General features: G+C 32.8%; 2 protein-coding genes across 10 annotated transcripts; both read left to right on the forward strand.

The window, feature by feature from the left end:
- Positions 1 to 3443: 3443 nt before the first annotated feature.
- LOC137832680 (vacuolar fusion protein MON1 homolog) lies at positions 3444 to 10003 on the forward strand. 9 transcript variants are annotated; one of them, XM_068641101.2, is made up of 15 exons: positions 3444 to 3962; positions 4054 to 4133; positions 5010 to 5081; positions 5263 to 5302; positions 6051 to 6152; positions 6315 to 6436; positions 6527 to 6659; positions 6729 to 6820; positions 7309 to 7390; positions 7707 to 7771; positions 7861 to 8151; positions 8270 to 8361; positions 8774 to 8838; positions 9427 to 9546; positions 9771 to 10003. In XM_068641101.2, exons 1-14 carry the CDS (start codon positions 3714 to 3716, stop codon positions 9520 to 9522), a joined length of 1581 nt encoding a protein of 526 aa, XP_068497202.1. In that variant the 5' UTR covers positions 3444 to 3713; the 3' UTR covers positions 9523 to 9546; positions 9771 to 10003. The 9 variants fall into 9 exon arrangements, 6 of the variants coding, with proteins under 6 accessions (XP_068497202.1, XP_068497119.1, XP_090153640.1 ...); XM_090297516.1 differs by having other exon boundaries at positions 3560 to 3962; positions 5263 to 5438; XR_016517551.1 differs by lacking the exon at positions 7309 to 7390 and having other exon boundaries at positions 6718 to 6820.
- Positions 10004 to 12619: 2616 nt separating this feature from the next.
- Positions 12620 to 16737, forward strand: DRB2 (dsRNA-binding protein 2). The gene is made up of 3 exons (XM_068641217.2): positions 12620 to 13726; positions 14238 to 14457; positions 15772 to 16737. The coding sequence occupies exons 1-3, from the start codon at positions 13481 to 13483 to the stop codon at positions 16536 to 16538; spliced, it is 1233 nt and encodes a 410-aa protein (XP_068497318.2). The 5' UTR covers positions 12620 to 13480; the 3' UTR covers positions 16539 to 16737.
- Positions 16738 to 20381: the final 3644 nt, after the last annotated feature.

A 20381-nucleotide genomic window follows, 5' to 3' on the forward strand; every position in this document is an offset into this window, starting at 1 on the left:
ATTAGATATTTTATTCCAAAATTAAGATTCAATCTCCACAATTCAACAATCATTGTCCTACAATTATGTTAAAAAATATGAAAACAAAATTTGTATTCTGAATTGTACAATTGTATTATAGATTGCATATTATAAATACAAATTTGTATTTCAGATTGTATAATCTTAAATGAAAAAATCAAAATTATTCTTTTAACCAAAAACAAATTTTACACTACCACTTAATATCACCACCGCACTACCATCCACTAACCACCAGGAAAATCACTAAAGGAGGGAAACACCACAAACTACCAACTCCAACATTCACCAATACCTAAATCCATTTTCAAAAGGGTAATTTTGATATTTTAAGAAGTATGGTGGTGCAGGAGGAAAACATGGGTGCAGGAAGAATTTACCAGCGTGGTGCCAGAAAGGATTGGGCCTGAACTGTTTCTTCCCGCACCTCCCTATTTTTTTCTCTCACCTTCATAAATTTACCCCTTAATTTAAAAAATATAATTACTCTTTAATGTACCAATTATACACACCTCCAAAAACGTGTTTTTATTTTCCATACTTGCCACCCATTTCACAAACTAACAAAACATATGTTTTTTTCCCATATTATCCATTTGCTTTATCAGATATAATTATGACAATCATAAAACCAAGTCAGAAGGACACCCTCCACACCCATTAAAGTAAGTTCGCATACCAAATACCTACACAAATACATTACAACATAATTGCATGAGTTGCCAAACTTTTTACACAAACGAATAAAACTCTATTTACCTCACTTGTTGCAAAATCCCTAACACAATCTTCTCCAACCATATCATTTGTCTTGACCATAAACTTCATTAAATTGAATTCTTTTATATTCAATATTTTATCTATTTCATTAGATATTTTATTCCAAAATTAAGATTCAATCTCCACATTTCAACAATCATTGTCCTACAATTATGTTAAAAAATATGAAAACAAAATTTGTATTCTGAATTGTACAATTGTATTATAGATTGCATATTATAAATACAAATTTGTATTTCAGATTGTATAATCTTAAATGAAAAAATCAAAATTATTCTTTTAACCAAAAACAAATTTTACACTACCACTTAATATCACCACCGCACTACCATCCACTAACCACCAGGAAAATCACTAAAGGAGGGAAACACCACAAACTACCAACTCCAACATTCACCAATACCTAAATCCATTTTCAAAAGGGTAATTTTGATATTTTAAGAAGTATGGTGGTGCAGGAGGAAAACATGGGTGCAGGAAGAATTTACCAGCGTGGTGCCAGAAAGGATTGGGCCTGAACTGTTTCTTCCCGCACCTCCCTATTTTTTTCTCTCACCTTCATAAATTTACCCCTTAATTTAAAAAATATAATTACTCTTTAATGTACCAATTATACACACCTCCAAAAACGTGTTTTTATTTTCCATACTTGCCACCCATTTCACAAACTAACAAAACATATGTTTTTTTCCCATATTATCCATTTGCTTTATCAGATATAATTATGACAATCATAAAACCAAGTCAGAAGGACACCCTCCACACCCATTAAAGTAAGTTCGCATACCAAATACCTACACAAATACATTACAACATAATTGCATGAGTTGCCAAACTTTTTACACAAACGAATAAAACTCTATTTACCTCACTTGTTGCAAAATCCCTAACACAATCTTCTCCAACCATATCATTTGTCTTGACCATAAACTTCATTAAATTGAATTCTTTTATATTCAATATTTTATCTATTTCATTAGATATTTTATTCCAAAATTAAGATTCAATCTCCACAATTCAACAATCATTGTCCTACAATTATGTTAAAAAATATGAAAACAAAATTTGTATTCTGAATTGTACAATTGTATTATAGATTGCATATTATAAATACAAATTTGTATTTCAGATTGTATAATCTTAAATGAAAAAATCAAAATTATTCTTTTAACCAAAAACAAATTTTACACTACCACTTAATATCACCACCGCACTACCATCCACTAACCACCAGGAAAATCACTAAAGGAGGGAAACACCACAAACTACCAACTCCAACATTCACCAATACCTAAATCCATTTTCAAAAGGGTAATTTTGATATTTTAAGAAGTATGGTGGTGCAGGAGGAAAACATGGGTGCAGGAAGAATTTACCAGCGTGGTGCCAGAAAGGATTGGGCCTGAACTGTTTCTTCCTGCACCTCCCTATTTTTTTCTCTCACCTTCATAAATTTACCCCTTAATTTAAAAAATATAATTACTCTTTAATGTACCAATTATACACACCTCCAAAAACGTGTTTTTATTTTCCATACTTGCCACCCATTTCACAAACTAACAAAACATATGTTTTTTTTCCCATATTATCCATTTGCTTTATCAGATATAATTATGACAATCATAAAACCAAGTCAGAAGGACACCCTCCACACCCATTAAAGTAAGTTCGCATACCAAATACCTACACAAATACATTACAACATAATTGCATGAGTTGCCAAACTTTTTACACAAACGAATAAAACTCTATTTACCTCACTTGTTGCAAAATCCCTAACACAATCTTCTCCAACCATATCATTTGTCTTGACCATAAACTTCATTAAATTGAATTCTTTTATATTCAATATTTTATCTATTTCATTAGATATTTTATTCCAAAATTAAGATTCAATCTCCACAATTCAACAATCATTGTCCTACAATTATGTTAAAAAATATGAAAACAAAATTTGTATTCTGAATTGTACAATTGTATTATAGATTGCATATTATAAATACAAATTTGTATTTCAGATTGTATAATCTTAAATGAAAAAATCAAAATTATTCTTTTAACCAAAAACAAATTTTACACTACCACTTAATATCACCACCGCACTACCATCCACTAACCACCAGGAAAATCACTAAAGGAGGGAAACACCACAAACTACTAACTCCAACATTCACCAATACCTAAATCCATTTTCAAAAGGGTAATTTTGATATTTTAAGAAGTATGGTGGTGCAGGAGGAAAACATGGGTGCAGGAAGAATTTACCAGCGTGGTGCCAAAAAGGATTGGGCCTGAACTGTTTCTTCCTGCACCTCCCTATTTTTTTCTCTCACCTTCATAAATTTTTCTATTTTAAAAAATATTTCTCTGTTATATTCTTGATTACATAATCCAGAAGTCTTTTATCAAATTTGTAATTAGCTTCCGGATTACATAATCCATAAGCATTTTTTTTAGATGCATGATTAGTTTCTGAATTATATAATCCGTAAGTCTTTTTTAACTTCAAGATTATGTAATCCAAAAGTCTTTTTTCAAATACGTGTCTGGATTACATAATCTGGAAGCTACTCTATGGAATGATGATACAAGAAGGATAAAAATATATTTTCACGTTTTGTATGAAGTGACAGAAGAAGAACAAGAACATAGGAAGATGCAGGAAGAAACAGTAATGGGCCTGAGGAGAAAGTGTGTTAGCCCAACCCGGCCCGCTCTCTCAGCTGGCGAGTCGTGGCGGGGTCTGAACGCGAACGTCCGCTGACTGCATCCAGCTACCTGTCAGACCCAGCCGAGACCAGCAGCGACTGGCAGCGCAACAACAATTTGCTTCAAAACCCCAACCGTCTTTCTCTCTCTCGCTCCACCAACTCATACACACACACACTATCTCTCTCTCTAAAATCATCACTATGAACGACGACGAAACAGAGTCAGAGGGAGAGATTAGGGCTTCCGTCGAACTCGCTTCGGAAGACGCTCCATCCAGCCCCGGTAGCAGCGGGTACATCGGCGAAGGAGGCAGCACCAGCGCAACCACCGGTTCACAATTCGAAATTGAGCATGAAGAAATAGAAGAGGACACGACGATTGCTATGGACAGAATCTCGATATCGGATTCCCACACGTCGTGGATTGCCGGAAAACGGCACTTCGATGAGGTATGTGCGTTGATTTTGGTGCGAGCACTCACGCTGTGAAGATTGATGCCCATAAGTGCCGTGTTCTGTTGGCTTATTGATTATAGTGCAGGATGATGGTTCCATATCGTGGAGGAAAAGGAAGAAGCATTTCTTCGTTCTCAGTCATTCCGGCAAACCTATATATTCCAGGTTAGTTTTGTTCTACTTTGTCTGCGCCTCAATTTGCTTTGGTAACTTCAAGGTAAGGTAGAACATTCATTTAGTGCACTGGTCAGTTTGATAGTTTAAGTTAAAAAAGCGAGTTTAGTTTATGATTTTGGGTTTCCCTGGAGAGAACATTTTCATAAACAGAGAAAACTTTGTCCATAATCTAAAATTAAGTTAAATGACGTATTTTAGAGAAGTTATTAGAAAACAACTTCAACAAATTAGTTCATGTAAGGGTTAGTTTTAGCTAACGGAGAAACTGACTTCAAGTTTTCCTTCTTATTTTTTCTCCTACAAGTGCCTATGGAAAAGTATTTCCATGTGGACCCTTTCTATCAATTTAAATGTTTGACATTGTGAAAACCAATCGAGTACTTCGATCACTTTATTAATTGTCAATAGATCTAGTATTTGATTTTGACAACTATTTGTCAATTTAGTCTTCCATTGGCGGAGAAATTATGAGGTAGTATCATACCATTACATGTCCATGGTCCAAATAAATTTCTGCGTAACTTGTATTTGTGTCATATTGATATTAGTACAGACCATAATGGTTTGGAACCACTAATAGTTTCTCTCGTTGGTGTGCATAAGTCAATTTGATCTTTAACATTAGGGGCCAAATTAACTGCAGGTTATCAAATTTGGTATTTTGCAAACCAGTTTTGGTAATTTCATAAACCAAACTATTTAATGGTCGCTGATCAAATTGATTAATGTTGTCCAAGCCAGTGAATGAATTTGCTGTATGATAAATGTTAAAAACCAAATTGACTTATATCTGGTGCATAATTGACTTGGTACTTTTACACTTCTTGTACTGTTCTTGTTTTTACACCGATCACTACTTTCTAGGTATGGAGATGAACACAGACTTGCAGGGTTTTCGGCAACTTTGCAAGCAATCATTTCCTTTGTTGAGAACGGGTATGGTGACTGTTTCTGTTTTCAGCTAATTAGATGTATTCCCTTAATGTGTTTTTGTTTGTTGAGAATGGGTATTGTGACTGTTTCTGGTTTCAGTTAATTATATGTATTCCTTTCATGTGTTTGACAGACTGGATATTTGAATATAATTTGCAATGAACCCTTCGGTTTCTGTTTTTAGGGGCGATTCTGTCAAATTGGTGAAGGCTGGAAGGCATCAGGTGCAGTCATACATTTTTATCTCTTCATACTTTTGTGCTTGAATGGTATGTTTCATTTGAGCATTCATCAATTGGAAACCAGCTCCCTGTCCTTGACTTGACCCCTTACAAAGAATATGTTAAGCAAAGTCATATTGTAATTGTTTGGTTCTCCCCCTCAATCCAATGAACTTATCAATTAGTATCAAAGCTGGTTTGTTGGTGTCTCGAAAAGAGCTGTTCATATGGTTCTCAGTATTGGAGGGTTCTGACCGATGGGGATTTGAGTGAAGTACCGCATACTAAAGCTGCTAAGGTGTCAGTTCTTAGGGGCTATGATAGGAACTTGGGTAGTATGGGGTGCCTAACTTCCACATCTAGTAATATGGGATGATTAGTAGACGATTTAAGTGTTTAGTTCTCCACCTTAATTGTTAGCTTTTGAGGATGAGTTCACCAATTGTTGGGGTCCTTAATAACACTAATAATACAAAATTTCAAATAATATTATTGCTTTGCCATGTCAATCCTTTTATTTAGCATTTAGCATTCATCACTTCAAAACCAGCTCCTTGACCCTTCACAAAGAATATGTTAAGGAAAATCAAAATTTAATCCTTGCGTAGCCTTAAAGTGGCTCTTTTGTGAGTGAGCTGCTCATCTTATATAAATTGTGTTTATATAGGAATCTTGTTTTTCTGTTATGTCTCCTTCAGGAATTTTGCAATTATTCCGTGATGTAAATCTCTATTTTGATATCATGGTGTAGGTGATTTTTCTTGTGAAAGGACCAATTTACTTAGTCTGCATCAGCTCCACAGAAGAACCTTACGAGTCATTAAGGGGGCAGTTAGAGCTAATATATGGTCAGGTATAATTGAATTGGACTGTAAAAGTTTCTGGATTCATTTGCTTGCTCATTTTTTAATGTTTCTATGCTTCTCAAATTGCTATTACTTTTTTTGGACATTCAAGTGAACACCTTGTGTTGTGACGAATATATTATACTTCCATGTTTTTCATTTATGTGCAGATGCTTGTTATACTAACAAAATCGATAAATAGATGTTTTGAGAAGAACCCAAAATTTGATATGACACCCTTGCTAGGTGGAACAGAAATTGTCTTCTCTTCTCTAATACACTCTTTCAGCTGGTTTGTTTCTATGTTCTTTGCATGCGTAGTTTTCCAATTTTTTATTTTTGTATTTTTGTAGTAAATGTTTTTATTTGTCTGGTCATTTAGGAACCCAGCTACATTTCTTCATGCCTATACTTGTCTCCCTCTTGCATACGCAACAAGGCAAGCTGCAGGAGCTATTTTGCAAGATGTTGCTGATTCAGGTGTTTTGTTTGCAATACTGATGTGCAGGCACAAGGTTTGACTCTGCGCTTGATTTTGTCTATTTACCAGTGACTTAAAATAATACATTTAAGGTTGAATGCAGGTAATCAGTCTTGTCGGTGCTCAGAAAGCTTCCCTTCATCCAGATGATATGCTGCTTCTGGCCAACTTTGTCATGTCATCTGAATCCTTCAGGCAAGTGGAATTGTCCCGAATCCAGATTTTATTTATCAAATGCATTCAGTCTCAGAGATGGTTTGATTGTATAGTCTACTCTCATTAATTAGAGTTAACTAATTGTTCATTTTGGTGATAGAACTTTTAGACATTCTGATGTTTTCTTTTAGAAATAATTATAGGCGAATTATGTTTTATGAGAACCACTCTAATGGTAATAAATAAGGGTGTTCAAAGAGTAGCAAATGTGGTATTTATTTATAAAGAACTGATTTAATTAAGTAATTAAGTTAGATATCATGTAGTCTCCTGGACTTCTCCGAAATCTACTTAAGTTTACATGTAGAGTTTGTACCGTAGTTTTTGAAACTAAGCAATTTATATTGTTCTATTAGATGAGGTGACAATGTTATGGTATTTCTAGCTTCATTCTAAGTTATCTTATTTATAGCGTTGTCTAAATATCCATTCCTTGTAATTCTATTTCTGGGGATTAAATTTTGCAGGACATCAGAATCCTTTTCTCCAATATGCTTGCCAAGATATAACCCTTCAGCATTTTTGTATGCATATATCCATTACTTTGATGTGAGTGTGATAATGCATCATTGGAACATTTAATGGCCGTTTGGTTTCAGAAAAAATGTTTTTTGTTTTCACTTTTAATTACATAAAATAAAGCCATGTTTTTATTTTATTATCTGTTTTCAAAGATTTGTTAAAAAACATAAAAACAATTGTTTTCTCTATTTCCTATACAAACTTTTGGAAAAAAAAAAGTGAAAACAAGGTGGTATTTTGTAATTAAAAGTGAAAATTAAAAACATTTTCTCTAACCGTAGGTAGACCTCTTATATTTTGGACAATGGAACATTTGTGACCGAGCTTTATATTTATGTTACAGGCTGATACGTACTTGATGTTACTAACCACTAATTCTGATGCATTTTATCATCTTAAGGATTGCAGGTAATGGTTTATACTTTAAAATCAATCATGCTTCTATATAGTAATTATCTCTTTTGCACGGTTCAGAAGTTTACCTGCCATCTCTGTAGGATTCGTGTTGAAAATGTTCTTCTGAAGTCTTGTGTCCTTAGTGAAGTTCAGAGATCCTTGTTAAACGGGGGAATGCATGTTGAAGATCTGCCACCTATATCTCATTCTGGGTCATCTCATTTGGGCCAGCACATGCTTCCATCAGATTCTCCTGACAGATTTAGGGAAGCTAATTCTGGCATTGGGGGTCCTGCTGGGTTGTGGCATTTCATATATCGCAGTATATATCTGGACCAGTATGTCTCTTCAGAGTTCCCATCATCAATTAATACGCCTCAGCTGCAGAAAAGGCATGAACTGTTATAGCCACCTATTCACTTCATATTCCTTTCATTATGGATTTTTTTTTTCATTTTCTTTATGCATATCTATTCTAGTTAGAAGGATTACTTGTCTTCATTGTTGCAGACTGTATAGAGCTTACGAGAAACTTTTTGCATCCATGCATGATAAAGGAACTGGGCCTCACAAAACTCAATTTAGAAGAGATGAAAACTACGGTAATAAATCACACCTCATAGTGTGTTTGGTTTTTGGTCTGAAGTGTTTAATATTTTGATTATGAAGTTATGAGCTGATGCAGCTTTTTTATTTGAAATTTGTGAACCTTTTGTTTTGGTCGTGCATGGCATCATGGATAATTTTTTTTTTTTTTTGGGGGGGCTGGACTGTTCAAATTTATGTTTTGTGGCTTTTGTTCTCAACGATAAGCTTTGTTGATGGTCTGGTCTGGTACTTTTAGAAAGGATTTTATCCTATGGAAATGTTCACTATGAGGTGCTACATTAGATTTGTGTAAATTATTTAATGGATCTGTGTTTGAAAAAGTATGTTTAAGATTGTTAGTATTCTTCTTTATGACTTGCGCTAATTAAAAACAAGATGAAACTTAGAAACTTCTTTTTGTGGCAGTTCTTCTCTGTTGGGTGACACAGGATTTTGAGCTCTATGCTGCCTTTGATCCCCTTGCAGACAAGGTACATTTTTTGCTTGTTTCTCATATCTTGATTAGCTTTTAATCATGGTGACTTTTCCATCACCTATGTTATCTACAGTGCCTAGGTAAAAAATATTTCATGTTTGGAATCTAGCACTACGTCTTTAGTATGTTTTAAGTTATATGGGTCTTGTTAACCAATTCAATTAGGACACTGCTTAAGAAATCAATAAACGAAGTTTTTTTTTATTGAAATTTGCTTTCGGAGATGCATTGAAAATCATAGTGAAAAGGCTTTAATAACGCTTTATAATAATAAAAATCACCTTTTATTCCTTAATTAGTGTTCTTGTGACACTAGATAGCTTTTTGCCATTTACTCTCATGATCTTATCTTTAATCGTTGGGATTTTGGGGAAAAGAGTAAAAAGAACAGGTGAAGGGGGAAGAAATGTTTTTTTGTGAAAACTGGACCTATGACTTGGAAAAAGCATTTTCTGTACTTTATGTTCAACAAAAATAGAAACAAGTGGCCAACAATTATCAAATGTTACAAAGTGCATTTGTTTGTGCCACTCTTGATGGCTTGGTTTTCAAATATTTTTTCTGTATATGATTATATTTGCAGGCCTTGGCAATCAAGACATGCAACCATGTTTGTCAGTGGATAAAAGATGTGGAAAATGAAATATTTTTGCTAGGAGCTAGCCCCTTTTCATGGTGATTTCCTTGCAAATGCTGTAAACATGTACGGTAAATTTTATTCAATAAAATTCCTGCAGTTTATTCTTTTTAATATTCCTTTTGCTTAAATTTTTTTTCATATAGAAAAAAAAAAATCTTCCTTGCACAATCGTTATATTAAGAATTTGTGGAGTGTTGGCCCTAAAGTGTTCATTGTTTTGTGAGTCTGTATTAAGGGTTGTTACCTTACATCTAAAAAAGACGTTTAACTGGTTTTTGCGCTTCTAGTAATATGAAGAAGTATTTGGAGGAGGCAGCCGATAGAACAGATACCGATACCATATAAGGGATTTGCAATTGCAAGCAGTTCTTTTGGACGTTTGTTTCCAGAGCCCAATTTAGATACGTATTTGTATACTTAATTTCGATTTGTTTTAATCTTATATCAAAACAATCTTGCCTGTGAGTGACTTAGTTTGAAACAACAGAAAGAATGGAGGTGGTGCTCAGCTTGAACGTTACGAGTTTTTTTTTTTAATGTTCACGTAAGGACTCAGCTTGAACTTGACCAAACTCAAGAAAAAAAGGTTTCTTTCTTTCTTGTTTCAATATTTTATTAAGTTTTTAAAATTTTATTGATCAATTTTCCCCAGAACTAACTGGATCAGATTTCTAATGTTAAAGCCCAAAAGTGATGATGGTCTTTTTCAAACAAAATAAATGTCAGCGGGTTAAAGGTTAGTCCATTATATGAGTTTGGTTGGTTTGGCCATTTAGTTTAGGCTGATTCTCCCTACACCATATCAATTTGGACCTGACCCAACACACTGAAGTGGGATGTCTTTTTTATCCTTAATGAATTAAATTTTTTGTCTTTCAGATATTTATATTCGTAAGTTAAATCACAAAGTTTTGGATATACAAATCCAAAACTAATATGTCACTTCTGGATTTCATCATCCGGAAGCTTACCTGGACAACATAAATAACCTTCGGATGTCAAGATTCGTAAGCAAACATAAATGAGTTTTGGATCTCAATTCCCAACACTATTTACAGCACACCATTCTGGATATGAAAATTCATAAAAATTCATAACTCACTTCTGAAAATGATCATTCAGAAGTAAATGAAATCAAGTGCAATGTTGGGTTTTAAATTTTGCAATGGGTGCTATTATGATATGGTGTAGGAAGAAATTGCCTTTAGTTTATGGGTATCCAAAATATTAACTATTTCTTTTCTCTTATTCTTAAATTATAATTCTTTTGGATCTAGTTTTTTTATATAATAAACCTCATTTATAATTGAACTTTTTAAACAAATTTTAACTAATTATGTTGATGAATATGCACACACTCACAAAAAGCTCAATCAAAAGCAAATGAGTTTCTCAACTCTTTTGCTCCAGCAAAGATCCAATCCATAAAGGGTATCTTTAAAGCCCAGGATGAAGATTGCATACCTTATTATATGTGGAATGTATTTTTGTATTCCTCACCCCACCATAGGAGTTTATTGCATTTTTTATGGGAATGTATTTTTTTCATCTTTATACCAAGGTTATATAAAAATGTATGTATTCTTATGTATCTTTTACTTTTGTAGTAATGATATATTCTCCTAAGAATGGGGGAGAAATTATTTTCTAACATCTATTATAACTTCCATTTTTATTTTTATTTAATTTAAAAGTATTTTCAGAAATATGAAAAGTTAACCAAACGTATTTTTGATATCCCTAGAAATAATTTTCCGATTGTAACATTTCCGCGAATTACAAATATTAAATTGTATCTTTAAACAAAATTATTGTATTTGTTAACCTACTGAACTCAATTTTAAGTGTTTTCCTTCATTTTGAAAGGGTTAACTTTTTCAATTCTCCTAACAACTGCCTTTTCTCCAACTTTGTCACACAGAAGACGCAATGCAACAATAAGGTGCTAATCGCGATTTAAAAGGAGATATTTCACTCAGATTTCTGGTTTTAATAGTTGTACTTACAAATAAATAAATATATATATATATATATATATATATATATATACGGACTGTTATATAACGACTTAACCATTTTGCAGTAATGAAGATAGTATCAGGACTATTTTTTTAATAAATAACTAATTTTAAAGTTGTATTATTATAAAATACCCATTGATTAATCTTAGCCATGGTGTTATCATGTTTTAGCATTCTAATGAAATTTGTTTACCAGATTTGTTTATAAACAAAAATGTTATTTTAATATGCATTTCATACATATATGAGTTACTTAAAAAGGTTATTTATTACATAAAGTAAAGAGGATTACTGCAAACTCTCATTTTAAATCACTCATCTATTATATTCATATCAAACTAATGTTTTTATCTATAAAAAAAATTATTGTAAGCATCGTTTATTGGAGATGTCGCATTGATAGACTTAGCAATATGAATTAATCCTAGTTATTATTTGATGAAAGTTATGACAATTGAATATTTTAATGTATAAATTATTTTGTAGTTCACAATATTTTTCTGAGAGGGTTGAGAGAAATGGACTCTATATACAAAATTTACAGAAATATAATATAGTTCTAGTTCGATAATAAATATACTTGATTAGAAATAAATATATTTGAAGAGGAAGTTGAAGAAGTTACTAAATGGAGAAATGAAGAGGAGGGATTGTGATTTTATTGAAAGAGAAATATTTTTGTAAAGAAGATAAAGAACAGAAGCATAGGATATGTATTAGTGAGTGTATAATGGTGGATGCAATGGCATGTGTAGGAAGATATGATGCCCCATTAAATGCATGGATGTGAATGATGATAAGGTGCGTTCAATTTAGTTGGGTGGGGAAAATATAATAAATAAGAACAAACTTTTTGCTCCCAACCCTCTTTCATCATTTACGTTCCCCATCTTCATCTTCATCTCTTCATTGTTGCCTCCATTTTGTCAAACCCATCACAAAAAGTTATGTTCCCCACTTAACTCCACCACCATAATCAACCCTAAGTGCATCTTCCATTATTTACTTTACACTAAGTGCCTCCCTTACTGTTTTACAATCATCATATGCCTCTTCTCTTCCAACTTCCAACAACTCTCCTTAAGAACCCTCACACCCTTTAATTACACTGCACTCAAATATCCTCAAATCAATCACAAATAAACCCAAGTGGTCCAAACCAAACTCATTCAATTCTATGTTTTCTTTATTAATGCTAACATAATTAGATTCCACCTCTACAAAACTATTTCACTCCAAAACTTTTTCATCTTTTCCTATATTGTGTGATATAATAAATAAATAAAATAAAGCATTGCACAACTTTATTGATTGGTGCGTGTTTGGAGTTAAATAGCAGGATCCCACTAAAAACAAACCTAAAGAACGCATTTCAATTCAATTACGCGTTTCATTAATTGTCTCTCGCCCTCAAACAACGTTTCATTGAACTAATCGCACTTAACAACACAAGTTGGAGTTGGAGTTGGAGTTGCTTAATTAAGGTAATTAGAGAGATGATTAGTTTAAGAAGGGGATTAAAAAAATGTAGGGAAAGATGAAATCCATGCAACTCAAACGTTTTCCAGTTGACTCCCACCACAACAGCAATAAATAAGAGCTTTCAATTTTCAATTTTCAATATAATATATTAATATTAATATTAATGCAATTTAATTTACTAATATAATAATCACGAAATAAATGTACTTGTGTTGTAAGAGCTATCTTTCTTTCTTTTCTTCTATCTAACTCTTCAACTTCTTCTTCTTCTTTTGCTTCTTCGTTTTCTCTCTCTTCTCTGGTTTTGTGCCGGTGCTGTTACTGCACTGTCTTATTCTCATTTGCGCGGGTTAGAAGCGTGACCGGAGAGAGGGGGTGGATTTGCCGGAGGTGAATCTCCGGCGAGATTTTTTGCGGCGGAGGGGGATCGGATCAGTTCTTGAGAGAGAAAGTGTGGTTGGGGGTTAGAGAGAGAGAGAGAGTGAGGGGGGAAAATGTACAAGAACCAGCTTCAGGAGCTGGCACAGCGAAGCTGCTTCAACCTGCCTTCTTACACGTGCATTCGGGAAGGTCCCGATCACGCGCCGCGCTTTAAGGCTACCGTCAACTTTAACGGCGAGATCTTCGAGAGCCCTCAGTACTGCTCCACGCTTCGTCAGGCGGAGCACTCCGCCGCCGAGGTCGCTCTCAATTCGCTCTCCAACCGTGCTCCTTCTCACTCCCTTGCCGCCAGGATCCTCGTGAGTTTCTCTCTCCATCGCTGCTTTTTTTCTTCTGCGTGTGGAAATTACCGAACTGTCCTTGGTCTGTGAACTCTGCCCTTTCCCCTTCGTTTGTTGTGCAATGCTGTTTGTTTGCAGTGAAATGATTTGGTTTTGAATTTAAGGTTATTGGGAGCTAATTTGAGTATTTCTTATCATTAGAAACGGATTTGTGAATGAGATCGTGAGATTTGTTTCTTAAAAAGTGCTTCAGCTTTTCACTCCTCTGTTGTTAATTTTCGTAATTTTATGCTCACACTCTTCCTTTTTGTTGTGTTAACTTGAGAATAATTGTAAGCATTGTTTGTTAACTTGCTCTCTTCTTTCCTCTGTGTGAATATTTTGTGCACGTTTAAGAGCGTTTTATTCGAATTTTATGTTTAAAATGCTTCGTTTTCACTGTAGGTATGAAGATATTATAGGTAATTTTGTGGTTTGTGTTTTTATTATATTTTTGGGGTTGATGTGGTTATTGGATGTAAATTTTTAGGATGAAACGGGAGTGTACAAGAACCTCCTGCAGGAAATTGCACAGAGGGTTGGGGCGCCATTGCCGCAGTACTTTACGTTCAGGTCAGGCCTAGGACATCTTCCTGTATTTACTGGGACAGTGGAGTTAGCTGGAATTATGTTCACTGGTGAACCTGCTAAGAACAAGAAACAGGCGGAGAAAAATGCAGCTATGGCGGCTTGGTCTTCTCTAAAGCAATGTAAGTGCTACCTAGCTTTTGTCTGAATGTTTTTCTTTCATGTGAAAAGATGTGGAACTTTACATCAGTTTGTCGTATGGATATTGCTTCAAGACGTTACAAAAGGGAACAGTGGCAATTTCGACCCATCCCTGTATTCCAGATTCGTGTAACTAATGTTGCAATTAACCATGTGGAAATTTTCATATTATGGATCTGCTGAGGTAGTGTACTTGCTGTTCCTACCCTATATATTCTCTTGATAGTTCCCACTTATTCGTGGTAAAGGCCAAGACCATCTTCGATGATTCATCCTTGCCTCTTGCGACTTTCCCTTGAGAAACATAATATTATGTGCCAGATGGTTTACCTGCGAATGTGCCTCTTTAAACTACCTTTTATCCACTCTTTTTTGTTCTAGTGAGTTTTAATATCAGCAAATCACACTGCTATAGTGGCAATGCAGGGTGGGGTGGCTCATGACTGCTGTAAATTATTCTCTATTTTAATGCTTCTGCCTAGAGCAAATTGTAGCTAATATTAATTGGGGCAAAACTGCACCTATAGCACTGGAAACTCTAGGGGTGTAATCCCTGTTTTACGGTTAAGATCCTTGCTAGCATGTCTGTCTCAGCTTAAATCCAATGAAATAATCTTTTATTTTTCAACTCTGGAAGTTTACAAGAATAAGTAATCATTTTTCCAAATTAAGGTGAACTAAACACTCTATCTTTAGAAAAAAAGCCTCACCTGTTTACACTTCAGTTTTCTTCCAATTAGCTTTACAACTGTATTCTAGAAGTTCAAGCATTCTCCTGTCAAAACTACCTTCTTTGGGTTAGACCAGTATATGCATGTTATCAGGTCTTTTCTCTGTCACTATTGTTTCCTACAACTTTATAGATACAGTATGTCCTCTCTATTTGATTACACCTGTTACTTTACCGACTCTTTTTTTTTCGTTCGGTATATAGACAGACCAGCGTACAAACTTGTTAGACAGTAGTAGTCCCCAGCCACTGCTCTATTTCCAGCCATTCCAACTTTCCTGCTTTCATTTTCCTGTGTTTGATATACTTGTTTTTTCCTTAGGTTGAGTATGATTGTGCACCTAGACTAATAATGTAGCCTTTAATTTCGATAGCCTTTTGTTTTTGACTATTTTTTCTTGTGTAGGATAAATTACTTATCTTGTATCCATAACATTTAAATATACTGGTCAAATTTGAGTTTGCGGGTCAGACTGCTATGTGCTATCATCTATCATTAACAAATGTGGACACTTTATGTATAGACGATGAAGTATGAATTAACGATAACTTTCTTTCTTGACAGTGGCAAAAGAAACTGCAAGGTCTTCAACTGAACCTGAGAACAACGACGAACTAGAACAGATCACTATAGCACGGGCTTTGCGGACCTACCGACTGAAGGAAAAGATTTCAATGTCAAATCCAAATGCGCCAATTCCATTTCCAAAGAAGTTTCAGATTCAAAATCCCAGGCCAACCAGTCCTCAGCCTCCTCCTGCTGCTACATCAAAGATTCTTCCCTTAATATGCCAAAAGGCAGCTTCTCGAAGCAGGCATCCTGTCGCAGCATCTCCAGCAGCAGCAGTCAGTGACAATTCTGCGATGCCACAACTTTTTGCCACATCAGATAGCCGAAGAATTCGTCGCCCTAAGTTCCCTGCTGCTGGAGCAGCACCTTACGTTCCCATTAGACAAATGAGACCACCTTGCCATGGAATGGCACCTCCAGTGACGATAAGGACTGCTATACCTGTATTCTCTCCACCACCGCCAACAGCCGCCACGCTGTCCCTTCCAGTACTACGAGCTCCTCCTGTACGAGTTGCTCCTCCTGTCACTATTAGGCAAGCTGTTCCAGTATTTGCTGCTCCACCTGTTCAAATAGACGAACCTGTTCCCAGCCTTACTAGCCTAGAACCTGTTACTACCCCAAAAGATGATGCTCCAACTATTAGTTCCCCCAGCCAGGAAGAGAAACTACCAGTTAAAATTCCAGAGATAGAGATCAAGACCGAGAAAATTCCAGCTGAAACTGAGACAGTGCAGAGGTTGATGCAGCTGAAAATTTGATGTTTCATTGGAGTTGAGGTCTGAATCCATGAGAATGTGATCATATGTGGAGTTTGCTTCTCATGTTATAATGAGTGATGTAATATCATCCCTTCCTTTTGTCCTGTTAAAATCCGACAGTTGGTGCCGGTTAGCATCAGCGGTCCAAATGTCTGTGAAATTCAAGAGCGGCTTACCATATAATTTGCCCTTTTTTTTATGTAGTTAGTCATATATTATCTATTATGCATATTCATGCGCCATCACTCTTATTTTCAGCAGGCAATTGGGGCTTTGTTTCTTTTGGGACACGGCGCCCTTGCTTGTTAGTTCAGTCACAGAACCCTCATTCATTGCCATTAAGCATCAGACACGAATTGCATTAGACTCATCCTAGCTCACTGTTCTTGACATGTCAATGCACCTATCTGACCATCATCAGATTCTCCAACTTCTGAATTTTTCCCTCGAAAGTAGTTCATTGCCTTTGGATAGGTTGATGTTAAATCTGAGAAATCATAAATATAATAATAAATTTAAGTCAAATGAATTGAATGTGTACTACTAGTACACAAAAAAATTGATGCATCATAAGTACGGAGCTATTTGTCACCATAAACAATAATACATGTCTATTATAAGAAAGTACTATTATTATTGCTAAAAAAATTAAGAGAGAAGGCATAGTTAACCTTATTAAGCATGATTATTTTATAGTTCCTAATGAATTTTAAACAATATGATAGAGTTAGAGAATTTGTTGCCTTCTTGAAAAATATATATGTATTGATTATTTTATAATCTTGAATTCTCATACATGATTGTATCTCTAAACTTACTATTTCTACATTTTTAAATGATATTTTTTTTCATAATGTATGTAATGTGTATGTGTATATGATGCAATTATATTTTTAATGCTTTTTAGCCAATACTCGATTTTACTGTAGTAATTTGAATTACTTATGATACTTTTCTGTAGTTTCTCAAATATTTAAAATTTAATTATTCATCCTATATTAATAGAAACACAATAGAGGTATTATGTATACTTTTTTATAAATTTGTCAAGAAAATATGCAATAAATAAATAAAATAAAAACAATAAATTTTATTATGTTTACTATTTTTTTATTTTAATATTTTTAAATTTTCTTGGTCAATTATTGGATAAAAAATTACATTAAAAAATCTATTTATAATTGTACGACTTAGATTTATAATTCTTATTGGTTATAGTTAAGAAAATTGCTTAATATGTTCCGTATAAGAAGATTTAATGTCAGGTGCATTTTTTATTTTAATCTTTCAAGCAAACTTTAATCTTATCCAATTCCTAATTATTTTAGCTCAATCTAACTTTTTATATTGAGTTTGACCTAGCCTAAACATTTATTTAAGGATTTGTTTTAGGTTAAAACTTGTATAAACTAGCCAACAAAGTTTTCAGCCCAAATAAACTAAAGAGCTATTAGTATAAATAAATAAAATATTAGCCTATATAGATTTAAATAAACCATTAAAAGGTAAAATACGGTTTTTCAGTCCTTCTAAATCGGTAATTTACTTTTAATGCTTTCAAGATTTTTAGTAAGCTTTTTATTTTTTACAAAATTTAAACGTATCAAATTTGATTTTTGTTAGGAATTCTTTATAAAAGTTTTTTAAATTATTTTTAGTAGTTTTGTAGTTCCCACACCGTAGCATTGTTTTCAAAAAAAAATATCTGGTTTTGCTTGAATAGTAATGAATTTCAAAACATCTTAAAAATTAACTTTTGAGTTAGTAACTTAAGTAATGCTCTATATGTGACAACTCATTTAAGATGTATTAAATTACCTAATATTTTTTGTTGTTGTTGAATATTTGATTATGAATAAGACGGTGTAGGAATTGTAATCTATGTTGTATTTTTGAAGGTAAATGTAAGATTGATTGAAATGACTGTAAAATTAAAGGATTATCAATGAATAATGTATTTTTCTAAGGTAGACAATTTTTTTTTTGAAAACGGAGTCACACAAAGGGTATATATAAAAAATATTCAACAATCAAATAGTGGATTTAGAATGTAGTTGTTTTTCTTAATCAAACTAAATTTACATTATACACTCGAGTATCCGTTGAAACTTTATCCGACGTCACGTTATACGAGTGATTGTTCAAATAACATGACAAACTTAATAATAATAAATATTTTCAAAAATCATGATTAAGGATAATTTGGTTCAATTTAGTCATGCGTAAAAATAAAGATTCAACACAACTATTATAAATAGGTGAACATCTTAAGGTGAAAGATAATGAAATTATGACCATAAACTTGTACCATTTACTTAAACCTAAATTGGTATCGAAGTATAATAGTATTTATTCTTACCAAAAAATCAAAAAATCGAATATTCAAAATATTGAGACTAAGAGTAAAACATCTGGTTTTATAGGAACAATTATATATATTTCTACAAAATTTTCTAATATAAACATGTTTTTCAAGGATTTAACATATTTTAAATATTTATTTTGTTCTTTTTTTTTACTATGTTTTCTTGTATTTAAAGACAACCAATAAAAAAATATTTGTTTGGAATCAACAAATTTTAATATGGTCATTATTCTAATATATTAGGTTTAGGTTTGTTGTTTTTAAGACAATCAGAACAATACCTTCAATTATGCTTGTGATGTTGGTGGTCGGAAAAAGTGAATTGTTTCTATATAGTATGTTTTCATTTTGTGTAATTGTGCTTAATGCCTCTCCATAAAGTCAACTATATTGATCTTTAAAGGAACATGTAAAAAGATGTGTTACAATTTTTTGTTGTTATCATCTTAGACAATTGAAAATATTGGATCAATGTTTTTTTCTCTTTCTAGAATGTCATCTATTTGGATTACAATTCCAATGTGAGTTTTTTCTTTGTATTTCTTCATGTAAAAACTTAAAGTTTATGTATTATTATTACCTGAGTAAAAATATTATAAGTTTTGTGCAACAACAACACTATTAAAGTACACAAATTTTTAGTTTTATAAAGATAAAAAAAACATTCTCTAAGAAACTAAAAATAAATAACCAAAATTATAAAAGAAATACAATAATATTTATTTGTTTATTTATCTATTATTTTTATCTTTTTATGTTTATAGAAAATATATAATAATATAATTTAGACATAGAAGCTTTTAATTTTAACGACATATAATAATGTGTATTATTGTATGTTATGAATTTATCTTATTTCTAATTATCACGAGATCTTCAACACTTTTATTTTAAAGTATGATTTAAATGGATTTGTAAATGACAAACTAATTACAAATATTTGTATCGATCTCACTAACTCCTTCAGAAAAATTAAGTTATTGAAGTTCTTTTTCATTTTTCTTTACTAATCATATATTATAAATTCAAAATAATTTGAAACTTCATTTATATAAATTTAATGTGTCTATATATATTTAAAATATAAAAAATCTGTTTATATTTGTATTATTGTTTGATTTTGATAAAATTACAGCTGCAATAAAACTCAATAATGGTGCAATAAATTTGCCTTGGATTGACTATGAGTTCACAGTACTAGAAAAGTGACCTCATTTTTAGGTGGTCTTCACATCAACTTCACCACTAGTCCAATTCAAAACCTAATAGTTCTAGCCTTTGAGGTAGATTTTTTAGGTATTGAAATAATTTTGTTATTCTTCTTATTATTAAATAATAAATTATTTCCATGTAATTTATAATTATTGTTTTTAAATAGAATGTAAAATTTAACAACGTAATTGTTGAATTTATAGTTATATTTCCTTTGTTCAAATTTTTGAAAATTAAACAATAATAACAAAATTAATCAAACTATT

This window comes from Phaseolus vulgaris, chromosome 11, assembly GCF_051622355.1.
Source record: "Phaseolus vulgaris cultivar YP4 chromosome 11, ASM5162235v1, whole genome shotgun sequence".
NCBI classification, from domain to species: Eukaryota; Viridiplantae; Streptophyta; class Magnoliopsida; order Fabales; family Fabaceae; genus Phaseolus; species Phaseolus vulgaris.

Excerpts from the sequence above, each read along its gene's own strand:
- LOC137832680 (XM_068641101.2), top strand. The coding sequence starts at position 3,714 with ATGAACGACGACGAAACAGAGTCAGAGGGAGAGATTAGGGCTTCCGTC. Across the intron at positions 4,134-5,009 it reads GGCAAACCTATATATTCCAG|GTATGGAGATGAACACAGAC; the intron begins GTTAGTTTTGTT and ends ACTACTTTCTAG. Across the intron at positions 6,153-6,314 it reads TAGAGCTAATATATGGTCAG|ATGCTTGTTATACTAACAAA; the intron begins GTATAATTGAAT and ends ATTTATGTGCAG.
- DRB2 (XM_068641217.2), top strand. The coding sequence starts at position 13,481 with ATGTACAAGAACCAGCTTCAGGAGCTGGCACAGCGAAGCTGCTTCAAC. Across the intron at positions 13,727-14,237 it reads CCCTTGCCGCCAGGATCCTC|GATGAAACGGGAGTGTACAA; the intron begins GTGAGTTTCTCT and ends GTAAATTTTTAG. Across the intron at positions 14,458-15,771 it reads TTGGTCTTCTCTAAAGCAAT|TGGCAAAAGAAACTGCAAGG; the intron begins GTAAGTGCTACC and ends CTTTCTTGACAG.